The sequence below is a fragment of the Schistocerca serialis genome, chromosome 3 (assembly GCF_023864345.2).
Source record: "Schistocerca serialis cubense isolate TAMUIC-IGC-003099 chromosome 3, iqSchSeri2.2, whole genome shotgun sequence".
Classification (NCBI taxonomy): Eukaryota; Metazoa; Arthropoda; class Insecta; order Orthoptera; family Acrididae; genus Schistocerca; species Schistocerca serialis.
The window spans coordinates 303,922,229-303,949,718 of record NC_064640.1 but is presented as its reverse complement, the minus strand read 5'-3'; the positions used below and the strand labels follow the sequence as shown (position 1 = coordinate 303,949,718).

Here is a 27,490-nt window from a genome sequence, read left to right as displayed (position 1 = left end):
CGCTGTCGCGGCATGCTACCAGTGTTAAAGACTGCGATGGAGCTCCGTATGCCACGGCAAACTGGCTGACACTGACGGCGGCGGTGCACAAATGCTGCGCAGCTAGCGCCATTCGACGGCCAACACCGCAGTTCCTGGTGTGTCCGCTGTGCCGTGCGTGTGATCATTGCTTGTACAGCCCTCTCGCAGTGTCCGGAGCAAGTATGGTGGGTCTGACACACCGGTGTCAATGTGTTCTTTTTTCCATTTCCAGGAGTGTACCTGTTTGGTATAACATCGTGTCCTGCTGCATGAAGTAGTTCTTAACTGGCTGTTCTACATCCTCATCTGACAGAAATTTTCAACGGATTAAGGACTTTTTTTAAGGGACCAAAGGCATGATAATCACGTGAGCAAGAGATCAGGACTATAGGGCAGGTTCTAGTGTCTCCCACATGAGTTTGTGTAATTTCTGCATTACATTTCCTATATGGGGACATCCGTTATTACGAACTTGGTGCACCATTCCACAATGGTAGTTTTTTTTATAGACATGCTGCGCCATACACATTCTTCATTCTCCAGTGGATGTCTTCCAGTTTTTGTCCTTCAGCAACCAAGGAAAGAATAACAGCATGTTGTTCCTGTTAACATGAATTTGGTAATATGGCCATAGTTCACATTTCCACATTTACTGCACACAGACGCATAAGACAGGAATGCCACACTAATACTTTGTCACATGTGGGTGCTTATATACCCACATCAGAGTCATGTTACATTGTGTACATGCTGCAGCAAAATACTCAAATGGAAAGTTTTGATCGTCCCTCATAGTAGCAAATTATAGAGGGGAGAGAGTAATTTTTATACTGGCACATTTCATATAAGAAGCATTTTGTACAGGATTCAGATGAAGACCTGGTAAAGACTCCAGTGAGAAAGGGCTACCAATCAGCTGAAGAGAAGATACAAGCAGAGTTACAAGAGATGCAAAAACGTGAAGAAGAATTGAGGTAGGTCTTATAAATTTACAATCATTTGTAATGCAGTTATCTGATTTTTGGTAAATTGTTTCCTAACATGTATTATTTCATGTCGGAAGGTTGCTGAGAGCAAAACTATTTGCTCAGTCACAGCCAAATCTTTTGAGCATTGGTAGTATTGAGGAAGAAGAAATTAATCATATCAATGGTGATGGAGGGAAACAGACTTTGCAGAGTGCACAGTCTATTCCAAACCTCTTAGATTCTGATGATTCATTGGATGTTTCACAGGATCCTGCTTCACAAAAGGTGAGAACTCGCATTCAGTTATGAATTAAGAGGAATATCTACGCAACATTAGCTTAATAATTCCAATTGCAGGTTTTCAAATTTTAATTGGAGTAGACATTAGTCTACTATTACATTCATGTTTCTGCGAAATAGACATTCCATTGTGAAATGAAATACTTTCCAAGGATCATAAAGATGGCTAAGAGGTTAATTTTTTTAACTTATAGACAGAGAAATGTAAAACACTCACAGAAGCATAAACACACTTGCAAAATTATAAGTATTTTCCAGTTAAGCATGTGAGCTTTTTATACAGATACTGGCTGTACACCCATGCTTAACAGTGGATAAAGAAGGGCGTTTGCATACTGTCACTTTTTAGGGTTCCGTACCTCACTTAGTAAAAACAGAACTGTTACAGGATCACTTTGTAAAGAAATGTTTTCCTAGTGAAGAAGTCAAATATAAATGAAACGTAATGAAACAAGCAAAGCATTTTTTAAAGTCTTTAACACACAAAGTGAAATCAGTAAATCTGTATAGCCTAGCCAAGTAAATTCACTGTTATGAAACTTCCTGGCAGATTAAAACTGTGTGCCCGACCGAGACTCGAACTCGGGACCTTTGCCTTTCGCGGGCAAGTGCTCTACCATCTGAGCTACTGAAGCACGACTCAGGCCTGGTCCTCACAGCTTTACTTCTGCCAGTATCTCGTCTCCTACCTTCCGAACTTTACAGAAACTCTCCTGCAGAGTTTGGAAGGTAGGAGACGAGATACTGGCAGAAGTAAAGCTGTGAGGACGGGGCGTGAGTCATGCTTTGGTAGCTCAGATGGTAGAGCACTTCCCCGCGAAAGGCAAAGGTCCCGAGTTTGAGTCTCGGTCGGGCACACAGTTTTAATCTGCCAGGAAGTTTCATATCAGCGCACACTCTGCTGCACAGTGAAAATCTCATTCTGGAAATTCACTGTTAGTTTGTATTCAGAAAGATAAGATTGTTGTATTTAATTCTGTCACTTCTAAAAATACTCCTGTCACTGAGGTAAAAAAACTGACAGCATCATCTATTGGTTCTTTGGATACAACACCATCACTAAGGCAAATATCTGAGCTACTAACCTGAGAAGACTCCTAAAATTCAAATTACACTATTTTTATCTGCGGTCCTGTTTCGAAATAAATCCTATAGGTTGCCTCCAGCTAGACTATTACCTGTGCAAACCACATGAATATTCACCAAGCAGTTTTGGAGATCAGTGTGTAAACAGAGACAGACAACATGATGATTTTACAGTTTTATTATTAGTGTAGATATAAATATTTGATAAGTAGCTGAGATAGCTATTGAATAATAAAACATCTATATATCTTTTAAACAGGAATAGTAGCATGTTGACACATGCTAAACCAGTGTACCAATAACATCTGATATGATGTAGTTGCTTATAAAACAATAAATTATTAGCTCTACAGACTAAACTCGAAGTATATCAAATAAAGTACAACACAGAAGACTGTAAGAAAATTGTCAGTAGAAGCTATACAATATTTTTTAAAAAGCTGGTACTGTGGGAGACATCAGAACCATAATACTTCCATATTATACAAACCACACAACAATAAAGATTCTAAGGAGAAAATACACAGCAGAGTGCAGAAATTGTTAGATTATACTAAGAGGGTCGTTCAATAAGTAATGCCCCACATTTTATTCTCGGAACATATTTATTGTTGAGAGTCAGAATATGGTGACATGGTAAACAGGTCTTGTCCATGTCCTATTTTTCTACATTGTCTCCATCACGTCCTATGGCCATATGTCAATGTTGTGGAAGAGCATGTATTACCCACTGGTAAAAGCTCTTGTCCTGTAGGCATAGCCATGTTTTCACTGCATAGATGACCCTTTCATCATCTTCAAAGTGTTTTCCCCCATAGAGAATCTTTAAGCGGCCCAAAGAGATGGAAGTCTGAGGGTATCAGGTCTGGACTGTAGGGTGGATGTCTGGAGCAGTGGCTGTGACAGGAAGTCCTGAGCCTGGTTGATCATGGAGCTCTGTTTCTGCATTTCCTGAGGTTTTAACTTCCTTTATCCATTGCCCAACTGTACTACTATCAACTGCAGCACCACCATACACTGTACACAAACATTTATGGATGTTCACAATGGTTTCTTTTTCTGAACACAAGAATCCAATAACAGCACGCTGATTGTAATGTGAGTTGCATGTAGATGCCAAATTGACACTGTACTATGGCTCTGACATCTGCAAGAATGGTTTGAAACTTCACCAGCACACAGAACAAACATCAAATGTGAAGCACCAACAAGGACATTTGTCTATGTATTTATTTGTTGAATGTATTTAAAGTGCCTTACAAAATTTTAATAACAGATAAAATGTCATACAGAGAGCGAAGGATTCAAATTGTTGGTAACACATTTATTGTCTTGACCCAACAAATTTGAATACCCAGTAGAATAAATGGACTTGGATGGCTGATAGTGGCAGAACCTGTAAAGTGCTGCAGTTTTCCAAGAAAGTGCCACCCTGAAGTTCCTCAAATGTATGCTTCAACAATAGTTCTTGCTGCAGATGAGATAAATATGACCACATGGCCATAAACTCATGTCTTATCTTCACTTCAGTTTTGTATAGTTGCCATTGTACCTAACTCTAGATTTACTTTACTACATTGTCACATCATCTTGGTTTCTCTCTCAGTAACTCTTCAGTCTGTTGGCATGTTGTTCACTTGTCCATCTTGTGTTACCATTGTGAACATCCCGCCAAGGACAGCAGACATTTGTTTCTGTTGATTCTACCAGTCAGATTCTGCCACCTTATGACTACAGCATCATTTAAACACACATTTTAACCATACTGTCAAGATTCTCTCTCTTGTTGAATGTTTAAGGTGGACACATTACTGACAAAATTCAAATTTACCTGGATATTTAAAATTAAATCAGTAGAAAACTAGATTATTCCTGAGCTATTATAATAAATTTTTGTAGCTAAGCAAGTAAGGAAAAGTAATGCAAATAATGAAAATCAGCAAGAGAATTAAAACTGAACAGATATTGCGAATTTTTTTTATTTTTATCTTTCTTCAAACATCAGTAATTGTACATTACATTAAGATATGACAGAATAACTCATTGGTCCCATACAGTGGATTCACATAAGGCCTCTCCACCATCAAGGCTTCAGAGTATGTTGTACAAAAATACATAGTTAGATGGTTGTTGTTTCATGTGTGGTGGTGATATGCGGAATAAAATGAATGTACTGATACCACAAAATGCAACAACTTTATTAAATGTGATTGATCATAAGACAAGAGTCATGGGTGTTGATATGCACACTCCAAAATGAAATAGACAAAGACCAAGAATAAAAAGATGGGACTGAGTGACACACCTGGTCAGTATAAATTGATGATGGGCAACTGAAACAAGGAATCCACAGATGAACAAAGACCAAAGCAGTAGATTTATCTATCATATCCTTTAAAGGTACAGCTTCCATGCAACGCAATGTCCTGTCAGTTGCGGAGAAAATATATCGGAACAAATTTGACTCAAGTAGTGGACCAACCGGGTCCAAATGGACACATTGAAGTCAGTCTTAGCATGTCATATTTTCCCTATTGCAGAAAACTGTGGTGTCCTAGCCGTTGCATTGGCAAACAAGAGGTGTGCATAAACTGTCTGCAGTCCACTTAAACACCTGACCACACAAAGCCCTCAGTCACTAATTTTGTGGTGGGATGAATACCAGGATGTGATAAGTTATGCAGACCATCAAAGATTGCCCTGCAGAATTTGGCAGGGACAGAGAATGTGATTTGCCTTTAAAGTGTCACACCACAGGAGTAAGTTGGTATGGGGGGTTTGGACAAGTTTGGGCAGAAATTGTGGCAGTTCAGACAAAAAGTGCTGAACTCTATGAACATTGATGGAAATATGCCCATGCAGCACCGTGTAATTCAATTTGGACGTGTTGTCAAATTTGGCACCATTGGTAGGCAATGACTTCGAAAATAAGCTGGAAATATTAGTGTGTGAGCTTGTCAGCCAGGTTCCACAAGGTGAAAGAATCTGGTTTGTCACCTCTATAATCAGTGCTGAAACACAATTTGAATCATGAGGGGTGTGGTCACAATGATGTATTTGTGCATAAAAATTTGATGCATGCCCAGGAACATCTGTTTGTATCAGTGTCCTTTCTTCATCTTCCATAAAGAAGTCAATAAGATCCAAGGATAGTAACAGAACTGTGATGCACGATCCACATGTCCTTGTACACATTTGGGAGGAGAATGTTTTAATCAACCTCACTTGTAGTTTCATACTTTCATTGTTCCATATTGTTCAACATATCCCACAACCCACAAGAAACCAAACGAAACCAAACCAGTATAGGTGAAAGGTCTCAATAACTTTTGTTGTGTGTCAGTGTTCATTGTTTGGTGTAAGGTAACACTGTGCATTTCCAGTCCAAAGAAATTGATTGTTGTCATAGGTCACCAGTGTGGGCTTTCCCATTGTGGTGAGTGTATGTAACAAGATACATGTACTGATTTCATAAAATGTATCCTCTTTAAGCTGATGACATTGCTATTTTGAGTGAAAGTGAAGAAGAATTACATGATCTGCTGAATGGGATGAACAGTGTAAAGAGAATGGATTGAGAGTAAATTGAAGATGAAGGTAATGAGAAGTAGTAGAAATGAGAACAGCAAGAAAGTTAACATCAGGATTGATGGTCACAAAGCAGATAAAGTTAAGGAATTCTGCTACCTAGGCAGTAAAATAACCAATGCTGGACAGAGCAAGGAGGAAATCAAAAGCAGACTAGCAATGGCAAAATGGTCATACCTGGCCAAGAGACGTCTACTAATATCAAATATCAGCCTTAATTTGAGAAAGTAAGTTCTGAGAATGTATGTCTCGAGTACAGCATTGTATGGTAGTGAAACATGGACTGTGGGGAGAACTGGAACAGAAGAGAATTGTAGCATTTGAGATGTGGTGCTACATACTGATGTTGAAAATTAGGTGGACTGATAAGGTCAGGAATGAGGTGGTTATGCACAGAATCGGAGAGGAAAGGAACATGTGGAAAACACTGAGAAGAAGGGACAGGATGATCAGACATCTGTTAAGACATGAGGGGATGACTTCCATAGTACTCAAGGGAGCTGTAGAGGTCAAAAACTGTAGAGGAAGACAGAGACTGGAATACATCCAGTAAATAATTGAGGACATGCATTGCAAGTGCTACTTAAAGATGAAAAGGTTAGCACAGGAGAGGAATTCGTGGTGGGCTGCATCAAACCAGTCAGAAGACAGAGGACAAAAAACCTCTTCATTAAAAAAAGAACGATCACAAGATATGAGACACATGTGTTAACACAGACAATACAAAGTGAACTAGACATAGGTAGAGACTTCAAGAAGGCATTATGTGTGTGTGTGTAATGTTCTTGGGACTCGATTTTGCTTGCTCATGTCACCTTCTGCAGGTCGATATCATCACATGACCATAGTGAACCAACAGAAAGCTTTTTATGCAGTATTTCACACCATAACACTTGAAAAATTCCAAGATTATGAGCTATGTGAGAATCCTCTTGAAGGAAAATTTAACTTTTTAAGCTTATTTACCGTTGTTGGTGTGAACCCCTTTTGTTACATACATAACTAAGGGGAAGAGGTATTACACAAAGATGAGCTTGGAGGCAAGATACTGAGAGACTTGATTTGATTGATTCGATTTAACCAGAGAGGTAAAACAGCTGAACATAACCCCATTTATCAGCAATGTCATTTGTGTGTGACCCTGTTGGCTAGGTTCCACAAGTTGACACAAATGTGGTTCCTAACCTCCAGATGTCCACACTGAAACTGAGGTTATTGTACAATCTCTCTCCCTGTCATACTAGGAAAGCTAACTAATAGCCTTAAGTAGTAAGATGATTCCCTTTACTTTCTCTGTTAGCTGCCATTTCTTCAGGAATTAGACATCTCCAAAAAAAAAACAGATACCATACACACAATTGTAGTATCTAAGCCTTGATGGTACTTCATGATATCTTCAGAGTGGATGCACCCTAGGTCCAATCTCTTGCAGGAATCATGTAAGATGCCATGAGCAAAGAGGGTAATGGGCAGGGAGCATTACAGAATGAGTGTGCAACAATTTGGGAATTTGGGTTGGACATGAAGCATGCTCAAACAGCCAGAGTGGTTAAGGCAAGTGCTGGCATAAAGCAGAAAATCCAGGTTTGGGTCCCATTGTAGCACAGATTTTCACTTGTCACAGAATTATTTCAATGCCCTAATGCAGCTGAAATTGGTACTTCTTTTTCAACATGCAAACATTCTGTATCTTTTGCTCTCCAGTACTTCACATTGAAAGATTAAATGTCACTTCTTTCTCTATATCTACATCCGTACTCTACAAACCACTGTAAGGTGTACCACTGCTAGTCATTTCCTTTCCTGTTCCACTTGGAAATACAGTGTGAGAAAAACAAATGTCTACATACTTCCATACAAGCCCCAATCTCTTGAATCCTATCTTCCCAGGGGCGCTCCTGACAATACCCTTGTCTCTGATAAACTCTCACTGTTGGGAACAAAATACCAGATTCTGCTCATTGAGAAGCCTTAGAGCCATTCACATTCCCGGGAACCTATTCCATATACTTGTACATTCAGTAAAAGTTGGCAGTGTGGCATCATATAAAATGCTTTACAGAAATCTAGGAGTACGGAATTTGCCTGTTACCCTTCATCCGTGCTTCACAGAATTTCCTAAGAGAAAAGAGTGAGCTGAGTTTCACACAAGCGATGCTTTCTAAAACCATGCTGATTTATGGACAGACTCTGCCCTTTCGAGAAAATGTATTATATTTGAACTAAGAATATGTTCAAAGATTCTGCAGCAAAATGATGTTAGGGATATTGGTCTGTAATATTGTGGGTCCGTTCTTCTGCCCTTGTTATACACAGGGGACACCTTTGCTTTTTTTCCAGTAGCTTGCTACCTTGCACTGGGCAAGAGATTCATGAAAAATGAAAGCTAAGTAAGGGGCCGATTCTGTAAAGTACTCTTTGAAAGACCAAAATGGGATTCCATCAAGACCTGACAACTTATTTGCTTGAAATTCTGTTTCTTTACACCAGGGATTTTTCTCTATGTCCTTCACACGGGAGCCTGTGCGATGGTCAAATGATAGTCCGTTTGTACAATTCTCCTATGTGAATGATTTCTTAAATGTGAAATTTAAAAGTTTGGCTTTACTTTTGCTATCTTCTATTACCATACCAGACTGATCGTCCGCCGCTTGTGGTCTCGCGGTAGCGTTCTCGCTTCCCGAGCACGGGGTCCCGGGTTCGATTCCCAGCGGGGTCAGGGATTTTCACCTGCCTCGAGATGACTGGATGTTTGTTTTGTCCTCATCATTTCATCATCATCCAGGAAAGTGGCGAAATTGGACTGAGCAAAGATTGGATAATTGTACGGGCGCTGATAACCACGCCGTTGAGCGCCCAACCACCCCAACATCATCATCACCACCACCCAGACTGATCAATATGTGACTGAATAGAAGTCTCAGACCCACTTAGTGATACCCTTTGTGTGCAGGTGTTTCTTGAGGTTCCTATGCCCACTCATTAGATCTAAAACTTAAATCTGCCTCTTGTTAACCCCACAATTACAGAAATTTTCTTAGAACATAGTTCTGGCATCATTGGCTTGCCACAATTTTGTTTTTGGGTTGTAGTCAAATATTTTGCATGCTGTCTTGTGATTTAAATACATAGTATTAAATTTTACCACTGAAGTAGTGATGGGTAGGACAGGTTCTGGTCCAACAAATGGTCATTTCCCCTGTGGCGGCAAGCCTATTAGCTTGCACATTACTACTAACTTCTGAGTGATAAGGGACTGACAGCAGGTTTTCACTCTGCAAAATATATTTGATCTCATTGCAGGGGTTGATAGGGATTTCAGAGCAACTTGGCTGTATGAATGAATGCAGATGCAATGATCCTCGTAACACCTACATAGATACTTCTCTGCACATACTCTAATTGTGAATATTTCCCCTGGAATACTGTTGCTAGCTTCCCTGGATAGATTGTGCTTTCTATTTGAGGCTGCACCCTGTGTACACTGCCTCCAGCAACCTCGTCTGTTTTTCACCAGTCAGTAAACCAGACTGTCATCTGAACAGTACTGTGGTTATTTCTTACACTGCTCCTACTTCCTATGGTTAGAAAGATTTACTGAAGCCACTGGAAGTTGTTACATAGTGAGCATGCATTTTCTGTCATTCTTATGTTTATCACATTCATTATATAAGTGTGGAATTCTGGAAATCCTACAGATTTCCAGTTTCTTAACGTACATGCTCCTGCTGCTGCCTCCATTGTAAGCCAAAGATGTAATTGGGGTGTGTCCAGCATGGGAGTGCTGTTAATTCAACCCAATAAATCTAGGCAGTCCAACCGTGCACCCTCTCGTGCTCCTTAGCAGCTGTCTTCTGGCACGGATCGTGTCACAGCTTAGGTTGGGCAAGTGCTTTAGTTCTGTACCATTTGTGCCATCTAGTTCATTTTATTACGTAAACCAGATGACTAGAGAAGGAGTACTTATTCCCCTTATTCGAAAGGATCTACTATTGTATGGACTCAGTCCCTCCAGATAAAACTAGGACAACTCATGATGGCGACACAGCAAAAAGAATTTCACCGAGATCTGAAAGACCTAGGTTGACACAAGGCTGTGGAGTAGGTGACTGTAATAATTCAAAGGAGCCAAGTCGCAACAGTTGTTAATATCTCTGAATTGTCAGCCTAATAGGTCATGGTTCAAAAATACTGATGCTAATTATTTCCAGAAGAATGGACAAACTGGTAGAGGCCAACCTTAGGGAAGAGAAGTTTGGGTTCTGAAGAAATGAACATGCAATACAATACAGACTGCACTATGTATCTTAAATGAGACACTGTAGAAAGACAAACCTACATTTCTAGCACTTGGAGATTTAGAGAAAGCTTCTTACTGTTTTGGTTGGAATACACTCTTCAAAATTCTGAAGGTAGTAGGAATAAAATACGGGGAGCACAAGGTTAACAGAAACTTGTAGGAAAATGAGGATAATTTCAAGAGTTGGGAGTTCAGAGGGACGTAGAAGATCAAATAACTCGTACATACTAGTTGACTTCCAATGTTTTCTTTTATTTAGCTTTATAATCAGTCAGTGAGTCAAGGCATACTTCCTGAAAGACTAAAATATGCTGTAGTAATATGGATTTATAAAAGTGGAGATAAGCAATTAATTTCCAAGTCAACCCTCTTTCTTGTATTTTTTTTAGAACAAATTGGGAGGGTAGCTTGTCAGAACATATAATGAATTATATAATGTTATTGGGAATGCAGCTTGCCGCTAACTTGGTGTAATGTTTTGTCTGTAAATACGTGTATTTGTTGCCTTTATGATTCCTTCACTCTCACACATAAATCTGTGCCGTAAAGTAAGGGCCTCCTGTTTTGTCTTTAGGCTGATCCGTGATAAGACAGGCAAACAATTATACTAATGGAGGATTCTGAGTATTTTCTCTAATTACATTCACTCTCTCTCTCTCTCTCTCTCTCTCTCTCTCTCTCTCTCTTCTCTCTCTCTCTCTCTCTCTCTCTCTCTCTCTCTCTCTCTCTCTCTCTCTCCTTTATCTATGTACAATTTTAAATATAATATTTCATTACGTGAAATCAGCCCAATAGAATCTCTGGTGGAGCCCTTCGTCTTAACATTCAGCGGCTGGCTTGCTGTAAAAGATCTTTATATCTATTATTATTGTTAAGCGCTGCATTCAGTTGGGAAAATCGATCATTTGAACAATTCGTTCCTTTTACGACAGATTTCGAATTTCAGATGTGTCCGAAGCCTTTTTGGACGATTTTATAAAGACTTGTCGATTGCAGGCTCTCTTCGTCACAGCTGAAACTTCCCCACTAATTACAGGGCCAAGACAATCAATGATTCAGACAAAGAACTCATTCGTCACTCACTCTAGAATAAAAGGGTCACAAACCTTATTTCTGAGGAAAATTGTATATTCAATCCATCTCCATTACATATTCCGTTTTCTGTTGATTCAAAGTCTTACTTAATTTGCAATTACAGTTTTTCTCTCTCTTCGAATAACCCGCTAGTGGCACAAACGTTAATAGCTCGCTTTAGCAAGAAGAAGAGCAAATATGTCTCTTTTAGAAACCCGACAATCTTCCAACAGATAATTCCGAAGCTGTCCTCGTTACACGTCTATAATAACCATGGAGAATACATATATGTCTCTCTATTATTCCAAAGAATAAACGTACTGGAAAATACCTTGGCATCGACGAGCTGTCGGCGCATATATTACTAGAAACTCCGATCAGATGCTTTTCAAAAGCGAATAAATGTGGATGATTTGATTGACCATTATTAATTATTGCGTGGTAGAGGGTAATTTTCCGTGGGGAGATTACAATGCCCCTTGCAGCGAGCGAAGTTTGTGAGCTCAATTTTGATTTACCGAACACACTTCGCGAGCTATCTATTAGTGTGGATAACCCGGAAGTGATAATTGTCAGTCCTCCAACTGAAAAAGAATATTGTGTTTAAGACAGACGAAGAAAAGAAATATTGATAACGGAAGAAATGAAGAGACAGGTACCGCGGCTCTATTGCTTTTACGTGCATCAAGGTGTTATGTCTGCTGTGCACAACCAAGGAAGATGATCTTTCATGAAACTGTTATCAGGGTCTACCCATTTGGGAACTTTCTTAAGCAGGGAAACCTTGGGAAACCTCTTAAGCCTAGACCCCCAACCTACGGTACATAGAAGATAGGAAAGCCTATAGAAGAAAACAAATTAATTTTAAAATAGATCTCTAAAGGAAAGATAGGGATCGATTTATATAACGATTTGGAGAAGAGTGATTTGTGCCTCTAGCAAAAAAAAACATTTTACAATAAATAACATAAGTTTTCGTTTCACAATCTTGTTCCTAGGACAATATCTTGCGGTGCTAAAACTCTCCCGGGTCTTGCATGTCCCCGACGTCCCCATTTGTAGTCGGTCTTCTCCACGGTCCACTTTGTATTCGGTCTTCTACACGGCCCACAATGGGAAGAGTAGAAGGAACAGGGTTACCCGATTTCACATGCAACATTCATTCCAACAGAATTAGCAATGACCAAAAGGGAAACTCTTCCTGTAAGAGAACTGGTTAGGTTGCACCGTCCAAGTTTCTCCTTTTTAAAAGCAAAATCCTTATGGCTTCATGCATCCTTTTTGTTACGACGTACTTCAAGGAATTTAGCCATTAACTAATGATGTTGCCAAAAACATCATCATATTTACTCTCATTTGAATATTCTTTTTGACTTTGCATCCCCACTTGTGCTTATAAGTCCAAAAGTTCTGACACATTTTCTATCACATATTTGTTCTTCGTAATTTAAAGGATTCATGCAACTTGCAATAGATTTTGGATTCAACTCATCGAATAATGGAAAGTGTAGTTCATTTTATACAAAGACATAATCCATCATTTCCTTGAAAAGTCATATAATTTATCTATACTCAAAAACTTTTTATTCTAAATACATATATTTCTCCGCTTGATTGCTGTAATGTAAAAGTTATTAGCATTGAGGAATGCGGATTCACTTCTTTCATTTATTCTCTGATTCATACGGCGTTCATACATGCACATACATGGAAATGGATTTTTCAAACAGAATTCCCAAACGAACACGAACCATTAAATAACTACTAATTCTATGAATATTACTTTCTTTAAACATTCATTAATAAATTAAAAACTCTTAACTTCTAATTATAACACCTTTTCCTTTTAAAGTTCAACATGAATCAGTTTACTCTCGCGTTTGATGCGAGTCTCCTACAAAGCATATCTGTGTCATCTATATCGATTCTAACTCTCGCGCCGACGTCAACTGTTTTGTGTGGGAAATTATCTTTGCAGCATTAACCGTCACTCACGATTCACTGCCTCAACACATCCCTTCACACGTTTACACATCTAAGCGTGCACTTGAGATTATGTATGAACATTCACTCGGAACCTCCTTTGATTATTCAGCGTCATTTGCGGGAAACATTTCATTCTTCTTGATGGTCAGTTAGATCCTTTAAAAATCTTGATGACATTAGCAATGCTAAAGTTCCATGTTCACCAAAACCACAGGTGAAGCCTATCTCCACTATCTTCTTTACAACACTCGATAGTAATAGTTAGTCACTATTTCTATAATCTATGTCACTGATTAACTATTTCAATTTAAAGTTTTCTAACACTACACACACAGTTTATTGTTATGTTTATTTTTATTTTTTTTTTTTTATTTTCACGAGCGTTCATCTCTGTCACTCGCAACACCATTCCTCCCTATCTTCTAATCTTCATTAAATTTTTTCAAGTCGTTATGGGAAAATAACCCTTTTATTTTGTTCGATCCCGGGTATGCTAACAGATAAGCCCCAGGATTCGGAATTTGTAGGATAATGTATGGGCCAGTATATAGTAACTCCCATTTCTTTGTACTTTTCTTTATTAAGGAGGATTTGGTATGTCTTTTGACTAGTGCCTTCTCTCCGACATGGTATGTCTGTACCCTCTTGATTAATTTGTCATATTATTGTTTTCTGTGATCAGCCTTTTTCATCATATTTATGATGGCTTGTCTTACTTTTTCTTCCCAAGGCATCTGTTTCCTGAGTTTTGGGCATATGTTCAGTCCAGAAGTTTTCCTCTTTTGCTTCGAACATCAATTCATGAGGTGTATATCCAGTTGAGGAGTGGGGCATGTTATTGTATATCTGCTCAAACTCTTCCACATAATTTGCCCATGCAGTCTGCTTATTATGACAATACGTCCTCATAAATCGATTGAACTCTCTAAAAATTCTCTCAACCAAATTGCCTTGTGGGTGGTAAAATGATGTTAGTATGTGTTTCACATCGACTTGAGACAAAGCCTGTTTCCATCGGAGTCCCGTGAATATCTTAGCATTGTCTGTTAGGATCGCTTTAGGTGTACCAACATGTGGAAGATAATCCCTTATCAATCTTAGTACAATTACTCTAGCTGTAGCCGCCTTTATCGGGTACAGCTTTACGTATTTCGTGCACACATCTAGAAATGCCAACACATATTTAACACCACCTCTTGAAGTAGGTAACGGTCCACATAGATCGCACGAAATTAATTCTTTTGGTTCTTGGACTAATATAGAGCATAATGGGTGCTTAGTCCCTTTTGAATCCGGCTTTGTTTTTTGACAGATTATGCATCTCTTTAAGACCTCATGCACTCTGCGCTTTATGTTGGGAAAATAACAGCACCCACTTATCTTGTCTGCACATTTTGTCGCACTGAAATGTCCCCAGGTTAAATGAGTGAACCATACAAGTTTCTCTATTTGCGCCTCAGGTATACAAACACACCAACGGACTTTGTTTGGCCTTCCACAGCGGAAAAATAATACGCCATCTGATCCAAAGGTTGCTGTTGTAACCTTTGAATGACACTTCCCCATTGAGCATCTCTTTTCTGTAACCGGGCCATATGCGCACACAAATTGACGTAGTACGTCTTAAATGGATTTTCCTGCAGCAGCAATACAGGGAATTCTTAGTTATTATTTACTTCAATCTCTTTGGTTAAACCCTGCGGTGACCTTGATAGAGCGTCAGTAATAATGTTTTGCTGTCCTGAGACATGCACGATCTTAAACTGGTATTGTTGCAGAACGAGAGTCCATCTAGCCAGTCTGGGGTGTAACAGTTTACACGTTTGTAAAAACGTTAATGATTGATGATCGCAATATACGATAGTCTTTGACTCATATAGATAATAATGAAATTTTTTAAATCCCCAGACGACCGCAAGTGCCTCTAATTCTGTCGTCGTGTAAGTTCGTTCACAGTTGGACAAAACACGACTAGCAAACGCAGTAGGACAGAAGGTAAGTTGTCCATTTATCTTGCGTACTTGGAAAAGGCACGCTCCAAGACCCACATTCGACGAATCTGTTGACAAGTAAAATTCTTCTTGCATGTCCGGATGGTACAAAAGCGGTGTATTTACTAATTGCTTCTTTATCTCTTCAAATGCTTCTTGACACTCTAATGTCCAGAGCCAGGGCACATCCTTCTTCAGCAAACTATTTAGAGCTGCTGTGTTCATGGCCTGATTTGTTATAAATCTTCTAAAAAATGAGGCAAGACCCATAAACCCTTTTAATTGCCTCCTATTTCTGGGTGTTGGAAACTTACTAATCGCAATTAGCTTCTCCTTGGTTGGTAAAATTCCCTTTGCGTCAATTATATGCCCCAGGAACTTGATTCTGTTTAGTGCAAAATGGGATTTCTATTGGTTAGCAGTTATTCCCATGGTTTTGAACACGTCCAACACCCGACTCGGTAAGGTAATATGCTCCTCCCAAGTCTTCAATGCTATAAGCAAATCATCAACAAACACTGTTATCCTGCTTCTTAGTTCTGGGTCTAGTGCATAATCTAGAGCTGCTATAAAGATTCCAGCACTAATGTTGAGTCCGAAAGGAACTACAGTAAATTGGTAACTTCTTCCGGAATAAATGAAAGCTGTATATTTCCTTGATAACTCATCCAGCTTGACTTGCCAATAAGAACTCCGCAAATCAATGCTCGTCAAATATTGGACATCCTGGAACCGTTGTATAAGTTCGTCTATGTTTTCCGGATGTGTTCTCACTGGAATTATGATTTTATTTATTTCTCTGGCATCGAGTACCAGTCTCACAGTCCCATATGCTTTTGGCACGACCAACAATGGGGAGCAGTATGGGCTTGTAGAGGGTTCGATCAAACCCCATTTCAACATGCGATCTATTTCTTTTTGAACTTGAGCCTTTAACCTCCAGGGAACAGGATAGAAAGTTCTACAATACGTTTCGTGCGGCTTAACGTAGAGATGGCATATGTATCCCTTAATAACTCCTGGCCTTTCATCAAACACATTTTCATACGCTAATAATAATTCTTTGAGCTGCTTCTTCTGATCTTCAATAATGCAGTCGGATTCATTTAACTTCTCATACACTAATTGACCGAAATCTCCTTTGACTTGGAACTCATTAATTACGTGCTGTTAAGAATTTTGTGCCGTCCTGATTACTTGCACACTGATCCCACTATTATATTTTCTGGTAAGGCTTTCTTTTTTCAACAAGTCCAACTCAATTTCTTGTTTATTTACATTTAACCAAATTTTTCCTGTTTTAAAATCTATTCTGCATCCGTATTGACGTAGGCTGTCGACTCTGATAACGCAGTCTACCACCAAATTTTTCACAACAAGGAATGTGCTTAATATTGCTACATTTCCGACTTCTACACTAAGTAGTGACTGCACTTTTACATTAGCAAATCTAGCCCCAACGGCGCCTATTATTCTGCAATTTTGAACTGGAAAAATTGGTACTCGTCTTATATTTCTGATCTTGTTGAATAGAGCCTCCGAAATAACATTTGTGGTTGCAGCTGTGTCTAAAACCGCCACTATAGGTACAGTCTCCAAAATGACTTGCACTTCGGCTACTGCCACCTGTTCCTTATCCTCATCTTGGGGTTCTAAGTCCTCGGTCAATTCATCTGCCAGTAATCATCCATCATTATACGTTAGCATGGGTACACATATCCTGTTGCCCCTCAACCAATTGTTGACCGCTCCTCCGGGGCACGAGTGGGTCCTTAAAAGTTTGTTGGATTTTGATTCGCCTGGTGGTTGACATTGTCCGTCACTTCGGTAATTACCGGTTGATTCGCAGATGTCCGTCCCCACTGATGTTGATTATTTGAGTTCATTCCCCCCGGTTGATTCCACTTTCTATTACTGTTATTGTTCCAGGCTTGAGGTCTGAAATTCCTTTCATTCCCCAACACGGGATTGTATCTTTTCCCATTCCTGTTGTTCCTTGGATAGCCCCCCCGCAAGGCTATTGCCGGTATTACTATTGAGATTTTGAGGGGTTTCTCCACTATTTAACGATCTCTGTGCATTCCCTTGCCTACCATTTGGCGGAGGTTCTATCTCCCTGTATTGGAATCTGTTATTACGGGCTTTCTGGTTGTTCTCTTCGATAATATCTATATGGTCTAACGTCGTGAGGAACGACTCCAAGTCTTTATCATTGCCGTAAATCAATTGATTCTGGATGCTGGTTGGTAGTCTTGCCTTAAGTATGTTTATTATATCTGGCAAGGGCATAGGTCTGTCCCAGTATCTTGTTTTATTTATATATTTTTCAAAATACTTCCTAAGGCTTCCTTTTGAAAAGGAGAAAGGCTCTGGGTAGAGCACCTCCTGCCTTAGGCGTTCCTGTACCCCTTCTGACCAGAACTTTGCTAAAAACGCCTTCTCAAAATCGTCATATGTCGAGCAAACAGAAGTCATGTCTGAAGCCCAGATCGCCCCCGAACCTTGTACATATCCTGTAACGAAACTGATCTTCTGCCACGCCGACCAATTTCTGGGTAGCACTCCTCTGAAACTTCGAATAAAAACAATTGGATGGACCCCCCTTTTGTCAGTGTTAAAAATCTGGAATTGCCGATGCTTTATCATTTTTTCTTCGGCATGGCAAAGGCTTTCGTAATCTCCGTTAGATAAGACTTCATGCGAACAACTAGCTCGTGGCAATTTAATGTTTGAGTTACTTACACCAGTCGGTATCGTGTGCGAATGTGCAGTAACTGGGTCTATAGTCGCTGCCAACTTCTGCTGCTGGCCTGTATTCATTTGTTCTGAGCCTTGTTGTGAAATGCGCATCGACTCTTCTATCGTTTGTTTCCAATGCTCTAAATCAGCACCTAACTGCTGTCGCACTTCAAGTCCTTTCGCAAACAAACTCTCTTCCTGTTTGCCAGATAAACTCTGGAATGCTGCTTTAACATTTTGCTCAACGTTTTCACACATTAGCCTTTTGTTTTCTAATGTGATTTCAGATAATTTACCCGTTAATACATTAATTTGGTGGTCTATAACGTCTTGACGTTCTGTCAGATGTTCAACACTTTCCTTTAGGTTAGTCTGCGTACGTGCCAATTCAGGAAGTTGCGCAATTGCACATGACATGGCATCTTGCTTTTGTACTAATTGCGGAACCATTTCCACCTGTTCCCGTACGGTATCTATCTTAATAGCCACATACTCCTTCATTTCTACACGTACGTGGTGAGTAGATTCCTCACATTGAGCTTTCACCAATTCTATTTGTGCAGTTAATTTTTGTTCCGTCTCTTCGGCCTGATCTTTGAGTTCCTTGGTCTTCGTCTCTATCCGCTGCTCTAATTTGGAAAAACTGTCTTGTAACTGCTGCTTAATTTCAGCTTTCAGATTTCCCTGCCCTTCCGTAACTGAGGCTAACTTCGCGTTAATGTTGGTTTTCAAATTTTCCTGCCCCTCAGTAACTGAGGCTAATTTTGTATTCATATTATTCGTGCTCTCGGTTATCATCTGCATCTGTCTCATGATAATGACTAATGGATCTAATCCATGTTGCGTACTTGCCGTTACATGTCCCTCCGTATCTACAGGGCATTCTATTGCGCTATCTGTACCCATCGGTTCTACAACACTTCTTACTGCATCATAATTATCAGTGCTAACAGCTGAAGGCTGTTGCGTGCTGCTCTGCTCTGCTTGACTCATCTTAAACATTGCCCTAGTTAAAACCATATAAATGTTCTACCGTCAATATATATATCTTCCTTCTACTGTCACTATATGTAACTCCGTTCACACAAGAGTACTTCTGTGGCTAGTTTCTTACTGTACTTATACAGATAGATGCAACTGGGGCAGGTCAATCGAACTACATCTAGCATGAACACAATTAATCAATGTTCAAATATCCAATAATACTAAATAGAAAAGCGTATACTTCATCTATACTAGCAAGCTTTAATAATAAAATTATAGATCTGGCCTTTTCTCTGCACCCAGCGTGTTGTTTTATGTTCTTATTTGTAGATCCACTTAATTTGACTGCGAGTATTTCTTCTCTTTTCCAAGCGTCAGTTAAGTTGGCTTATCGTAGTTCACATGAAACAGAGAACAAAATTATTTTAGCAACGTCCAAAAACGTGTCCTGTCACGGATTGGCCATTATAATGAATTATATAATGTTATTGGAAATGCAGCTTGCCGCTAACTTGGTGTAATGTTTTGTCTGTAAAGACGTGTATTTGTTGCCCTTATGATTCCTTCACTCTCACACATAAATCTGTACCGTAAAGTAAGGGCCTCCTGTTTTGTCTTTAGGCTGATCCGTGATAAGACAGGCAAACAATTATACTAATGGAGGATTCTGAGTATTTTCTCTAATTACATTCACTCTCTCTCTCTCTCTCTCTCTCTCTCTCTCTCTCTCTCTCTCTCTCTCTCTCCCCCCTTTATCTATGTACAATTTTAAATATAATATTTCATTACGTGAAATCAGCCCAATAGAATCTCTGGTGGAGCCCTTCGTCTTAACATTCAGCGGCTGGCTTGCTGTAAAAGATCTTTATATCTATTATTATTGTTAAGCGCTGCATTCAGTTGGGAAAATCGATCATTTGAACAATTCGTTCCTTTTACGACAGATTTCGAATTTCAGATGTGTCCGAAGCCTTTTTGGACGATTTTATAAAGACTTGTCGATTGCAGGCTCTCTTCGTCACAGCTGAAACTTCCCCACTAATTACAGGGCCAAGACAATCAATGATTCAGACAAAGAACTCATTCGTCACTCACTCTAGAATAAAAGGGTCACAAACCTTATTTCTGAGGAAAATTGTATATTCAATCCATCTCCATTACATATTCCGTTTTCTGTTGATTCAAAGTCTTACTTAATTTGCAATTACAGTTTTTCTCTCTCTTCGAATAACCCGCTAGTGGCACAAACGTTAATAGCTCGCTTTAGCAAGAAGAAGAGCAAATATGTCTCTTTTAGAAACCCGACAATCTTCCAACAGATACTTCCGAAGCTGTCCTCGTTACACGTCTATAATAACCATGGAGAATACATATATGTCTCTCTGTTATTCCAAAGAATAAACGTACTGGAAAATACCTTGGCATCGATGAGCTGTCGGCGCATATATTACTAGAAACTCCGATCAGATGCTTTTCAAAAGCGAATAAATGTGGATGATTTGATTGACCATTATTAATTATTGTGTGGTAGAGGGTAATTTTCTGTGGGGAGATTACAAACATTGAACCACTTTCCTGATAACCTTGGAATTACTGTCCCTTTTGGCTTTTGCAAAGGATTTCCTGCAGAGAAACAAACACATGATCTCATAAGTTCAGGTCTGGTAGTAGTAAAAATAAAAATTACTCTTTTGGCATGTTCTGTGATTGTGCCAAGAAGTTGGATTATGTGGATCATTTGTCTGTAATTTGTAAAAGTCTATTTGTTTTAAAGTTTCAGAAAAATTCCCCAAGAAAAAGAAGTGCACTGATTGCTGAGTGGGAGAGCAGGATCCAAAAAAATTCAGAGCATTGATCGTGACCTCTGAACCACCACCAATGGTATGATATATCAGGAACACTATTCCATAAGTTTTATTGCTATAAAATTTGCTTTGACACTTCCATACTGTAAAACTGATGTGCTGAATTTTCTACACATCATTGAAATAATATATATATAACTAAAAATTTGAGAGATATGAAATTGACAAGAAAATGTAAGCTTTCTTAGGGAATTTCAGTGATGAAATCTTCTCACATTATTAGCCAAGTAACAACTGTTTTCAGAGCTATTAGTTAGCTGATAAAGCAAGAAAATTTCATAGATATAAAATCATCTTTGTTGTAACAGTAAGCTGGTTGCTGTATGAAGTAGACAAGGTCTTTTTCTGGAGTTCAAATTTTGTGTGTTGTTCCTAGATGTAGGTTGAATGGGACTGCTACTATTTCATATTGATCATACACTAATTAAATATGAAAATGTATGACTTCATATACTTACTTTGGAAACACACTATTTGTATAAAGCAGTGGTAGATGACAGTAAAGGCACTGATTCAGAGCACTGTATTATAAACAGTAGGTGAATTATTGACATAGCTTGAGGACGCTTGAAGAGCAAATGATAAAGTTGTTCAAAAAATGTCTCCATAGGTGTATCACAATGTAATTATGGTTAAAGAGATTCACATAGGACTATTGCTGCATAATGTTAATTTCTTTCACTTTCCTCTAATGTAAAAGTTGTAATCACTCTGATTACAATTCCACCCCTCCCCTTTCTTTTCCTGGTGTCACTATCTTGATGGATTTTTGTCATTACACACTATCTCACTTGCACAGTTGTGACAAATTTTCTACATTCTAAACTCTTAATTTGAAAAAAAGAGAAAAAGAAAAGGCTCTTGAGATTTAAGTTGTAGGTTTCTTCTTACCTAGTTATGTATACATTTGGGTAGTGTATCACTGTAAAAGTTGAGAACAGTTTCCATCAGAATGTGTAGAAGTAAAAATAGTAGTTCCTTTGCAATGGAAAAAGAAAGTCATGTGCACAGGAAAATTATTCACGCGGGTCAGTTTTTTGGCATATAAAATAACTAGTTTGAATTGTTACTTTCTAGTAATAATACACAATAATCCACACGTCTTCACTCCAGTGATTTACCATCTAAGATAAACAATGACCTCCCATTTTTTTTCTTTTTTATTATTTGCTAATGTGGCCACTCATTCACTTAGGATCCATTGTTATCTTATCCCATCATGTATGATGTATTACACCATACGTAAGTTGTTTCAAATGTTCCACTGTATTTTCTGCCCACGTCCAACCTCCTCCTCCTCCTCCTCCTCCTCCTCCTCCTCCTCCTCCTCCTCCTCACCACATATTTCACTGTACTTGGTCTACAATGGAGGCAGTTTGTTTTATTTCAGCCCTTCTAATAAAATGATGAAAAATACTTAGACATGTTTATCAAGCTGAATAAATCACTTTTACAAAAACAAAGGTTAGCTGTGATATCATGATTTCATATATTACATCTTGCAGAAGGTAAGCACACACAAAAAATTAATTTACTCATTTACATCATGTAAAACAACTGAGTTTGGAAAAAATGATACTTTCTGGTTGTAGTGTGTGCTCAATGATTTAGGATACTGTATTAATTCTTATTTTGATTATGTAATATTAACATTACCATTATTATTATTATTATTATTATTATTATTATTATTATTATTTTTATTAAATAATTTTATCAGAAGTTTGTGTAGAGACATTTCAATGTTGAAATTTATTATTTATTTGCAGAAAATGTCACATTCCAGAATGTGTGTGGATACAACCAAGAAACAATACTGCCTTTGCAATTTTACTAGACTGCTGTGTTCCCAGTATTGTGAAGAAATTTGTTTTTCTTATGTAGAGTTTCTTAATATTATTGTGCAATTATTGTTGAAGATTTCTGACAGGACCAGAAATAATAAGTATTATTAGGGAGGTAATACACAATACATTCCAGCCACATAGGAAACAATGTCTAAGATATTTTCTTAATGGGTTTCTTTGTAATTGTATAAGAACTGTCATTTTACTCTGTGTGATGAATTGGTTTGAAGCTGAATATTCTGTTAAAATCCTTAAACTTAATTTCAATGCACAAATACTCATACCATTTGTTCTAATTTGGCTACTGGGATTTCATAATGGCTTCCAGTCACTTTTGGTTACCATTGGCATGATGCAGAAGTTGAAGTAAAAATTTCAATGGTATGAGCAGTGTTGTATCATTCTGTGTTGAAAGCAATCAAAACAATTTGATTTTCCTTGTATTGTGTCTTGCCTATATGCCAAATTTGATGATTGCAGTTGATGGAAATTCAAATGAAAGTCTAAAGTGATGAGTGTTAATAAATGTTCCATTTAGTGTGTTCTTTTCTTGAACTTCAGTGTAACACACTCCTGAAGAAATATTTTCCCTTTATTGTTCTACACACAAGGAGCTTTTGTCCTTCCTTCTCATTAATTTGAATGTGCTTAAAAATTAGAATATTGCTGTGTGTCATATGTTATTGCAATAGATTAAGGGTATACTCCTTCATAGTATTCCATGCCTAGAAATGTTTTGTTGATTAAATTGATGGCTGATGATTTAGCAAAATGTATTTGCCATCCTTTTGTTGTGCTGGTTGGAAGCATCACTCGATGGCGAATTTAGTCTGCTAATTTCTTAAAGAAATACATGAAAATGAAACAAACTGTAGATAAACAGTTACACAACAGTAATAACGCAAGAATTAAAGTAAAATTAAGAGAAACTAATATATAGTATTTTGAGACATTTATAATATGGTTATTCAAACGTGACCAAAATGTAATATTGCTGGGAGTGTAACTGTACTATCTGGATGATGCTTATGCAAGATTCAGTGTAAAGATTGAACGTAGTTTGATTAACAGTTGCAGTGTTCTAAGTAATGTCTGTAGAAAAGCATGTTTGTGAAAAAGGAAACTAAGCTTCAGCAGTTTCAGAAGAGAATTGGCGTAAGTATCACTAGTCTGGGTGTATGTAGAGAGGAGACTAAGAAAACAGTTGTTTGAATTCATTTTCCTGTTTCTTCTTTCAAGTTATGAAGTAATTTTGGAATACATAACAAAAAATTGATATACAAGAAGCTGTTAAATATAAGTATTAAAACTATTGAACAAATAGGCATTATAGTTAACAACATTTTATTGTGTAAGAGTTGTTTGTATATGTAATATGACTGTTCTGTTACATATTGATGAAATTTTCACATCACTCGTTATTTTCATTGTTGAAATTGCAGGTAATATCTGTTATATATAAGTGTGTGTGTGTGTGTGTGTGTGTGTGTGTGTGTGTGTGTGTGTGTGTGTGTGTCATCAAAGTAAAAATGTGGTGTGAAAATGACTTAATGTACTGGTATTTATTTGAATACTATTTATACTGTTGCATTGTTGTGGCATTAAACTCCCTCTCAGACTTTGTTCAAAATATTGAATTTGAAGGTGCTTCTTGAATTTTTTTGTGCTACCACCCATGGTTAGATCTATTATTAACCAACATGTACATATCAAATATTCATGTGGCATGAGGTGCATTTCTGAGAAATGTAAGTAATAAATTGCTTGTAAAGGATCCATGATATTTAATAAATGGATACTAATTCAGTCAAATTTTGTCATGAAACACAATAAAAATGATTACTTCTGTATACATGTCCCAATTAAACCATTTCAGAAGTAATGCTTATATACATGCATGAGTTACCACCTCACTTAAACAGTAAGTATTTCCAAAACTGCACCTAAAAAATCACTAATGTACTATAGTGCAAAACAAAAACTTAGTGAGCCATACTTACGACACCGAATTAGTCACAGTTTCTGTAAAAATAAATGAATAAGTAAGTACTTTCTCCTTACACTTTTTGTTACTGCAATGTTATAAGGCATTTCAAATTTCTTCTGAGACAGATACACACTTACACTTCCATTATTCTGAGATGCTAATGTTCTCATATTGCTTACATCTGGAACAGAAAAAAAATTCTCCACATAGGCAATTGTGACAGTAAAAGACATACTTTTCATCTCACTCAAGTGTGGCAATAAAAATAACCAAATTATCAGACATGTAGACTTTATTAGAACCTTATCCTTTTTCAATATAGAAAGGATTAGATGATGCATTAAAAACACTACTATGGTCTCAGATATGCATCAATTTGTGTGCTTCATATGAGAAGCAACTTGGTGACACTTCAATTTATTTAGAAGAAAAAGAAAAATTCATACAGTTAGGTTTAGTAATGATAATCTGTGCAGAACCTTCCGGGTGTCTGTGATTTAAAGACCATTATGAAAAGAAACTATGCAGAAAATAGTTCACTATGCACCCATATTACCAGAGCATTTTAAAGTTACTTTCATACCACTAAATGTATAATTTAGGTAGCTAATCTCAAACCCTAATGAATCCATCTCCATCCTTACCCCAGTGACACTCCAAGACACACATCTTCCACATGTTCCCCAAAATCTACAAATCCAATGATCCTGGATACCCCATTGTAGCTGATTATTGTGCTCCCACTGAAAGAAGAATTTCTCTCTTGTTGACAAACACCTCCAACCAATTGCACATCAAAGACACTAACCACTTCCTTCATCAGCTCTTCAGTAACCACACGCCTTTACCTCCTGGACCCATACTCATCACTGTAGATGCCATCTCCGTATACACAAACAACCATGATGCCCAAGCCCTCATCACTATCGTACACTCTCACCCAATGTCCTTCAGACTTCAAACCCACTACCTCATTCCTTGAACACCTTACCAACTATATACTACTACTACTACTACTATTATTACTATTACTTTAAGGGGAAAGTATATAAACAAATTTGTGGCACAGGGGCCACACTCATGACACACTCCTATGCTAAAATACCTTCCTAGCCTTTCAAAACGCCAGACACCTTATCTGATGGAGGTCCATTAATCATATAATCCGGACTCAGGTCCAAGACATCCTATCCTCAGTCCTCCACAACCTTCTCTCCCACCTGCTTCATCTGGTCCTGCTTATTCTAATATTCCACCTTCCTGCACATTGACCTCCACCTCTCTGGTGACACCATCCACAACTCTGTCCATACTACAGCCATTAACCACCAATAGTACCTGCATTTTGATAGCTGTCATCCTTCCCACACAAAAAAATAACTCCCACACAGCCTGGCCACCCATGGGCATCATATCTACAGTGATAATACTCTTGCCCAGTATGCTGAAGGTTTCATGGGAGTGTTCATACACAGGCATTCCCTCCCTCCCCCCCCTCCCCCCCCCCCAAAAAAAATCTAATACTTAAGCATATTTCCCATGCCATACCTTCAGACAACCCTAACTGTCCCACCACCCCCAAGAATCAGTTACAAAGGAATGCCCACCTCATCACACAGTATCACCCTGAACCATATAATTCACCAGCATTCCGATTATCTATCACATCTGGAAATGAGACATCTTACCCAAGATCATTTCCACCATTTTTAAAGTCGTATTCATCTCCCCCCCCCCCCCCCCCCTCACCACCACCACCAACCTACACATCATCCTGGTCCATACCTACGCCACTCACACAAGGAACTCCTTGTAACAGGAATCATATCCTCATGGATGACCCAGGTGCAAGACCTGCCCAGTTCACCTACTCGACAATTGCCACTCCAGTTGTGATGCAGGCTTACCCCACACTGTTAGGTGCAGGACCACATGTGAAAGCAGTTGTGCCATGTACTTACTGAGCTGTTGTCACTATACCGTTTTTCTGTTGATATGACAACCAACCAACTGTCCATCAGAATGAAGCCACTAGCAAACTGTGGCCAACAACAAAGTTGACCACGCAGTGGCACAACATGCAGCTGAGCCCAAGATGTTAAATTTCTATGGCTGCTTCACAACCCGGGCCATCGGAATCTTTCCCTCCACCAGCTTTTCTGAACCACACATGTGGAAGTTAACATGTGTGTGCCTGTGTATATTTTCGCTCCCTAGCACGAAGAATTTATTCCAAAAGTTAGCAAGTTCTCTCTATCTTTTGTGTGTGCCTGTTGTTGACTCAACATTTCTGCTGTTTGGTGAGGGGGTATCCTTTACTCCTAAATTATTTACATTCTACCAGAACGTCACTACATATCAATACAAAACTTACACCTAGAGTATGCATTAGGGGTAGGAATTTCTTATTGAAGAGTCTTAATAAAATAGCCAAATTCTTGTAAATCTCTTTGTCTTGAGAAGAGTTAGATCATGCTGCCCTCTCTTCATAATACATGCTAATTAACATACTGTTGTTGTTAGAAGTATTTGCTAGGGGTGCAGCTATTGTGTAAGCCAAATGACAACTAGCCACAGTTGTCACTATTGCAAGCACAGTTGTTGAAAGTAAAAAATGAACAGTTTGGATGGTGTTAAGAGCAGTGAACACATTTTATTTTTTCCTTGGAATAAATTGTATTTGCTCTTCCACTGAATTAGTCTAAACTTTTACTTTGTTCTAAACATCAAATTCAAAATATTAAGGTGCTTATT

At 38.4% G+C, this 27,490-nt stretch overlaps 1 protein-coding gene across 16 annotated transcripts in view; it reads left to right on the top strand.

Moving 5' to 3' along the window:
- The window catches only part of LOC126470094 (uncharacterized), a 1,674,514-nt gene that overhangs the window by 387,063 nt on the left and 1,259,961 nt on the right, over positions 1–27,490 (top strand). For 2 of the 16 annotated variants that reach the window (XR_007586124.1, XR_007586123.1), the window contains exons 8-10: positions 886–995; positions 1,085–1,274; positions 20,812–20,918. The exons of 11 other annotated variants lie outside the window; for them this stretch is intronic. Coding sequence is in view for 3 of the 5 variants with exons in the window: in XM_050097650.1 (XP_049953607.1) it covers positions 886–995; positions 1,085–1,274; positions 20,812–20,892 (381 nt within the window). In the remaining 2 variants the exon portion in view is untranslated. Of the gene's footprint in view, positions 1–885; positions 996–1,084; positions 1,275–20,811; positions 20,919–22,671; positions 24,542–27,490 lie in introns of those variants that run through there. 3 more of the 16 variants (XM_050097650.1, XM_050097651.1, XM_050097653.1) reach the window with 3 other exon arrangements.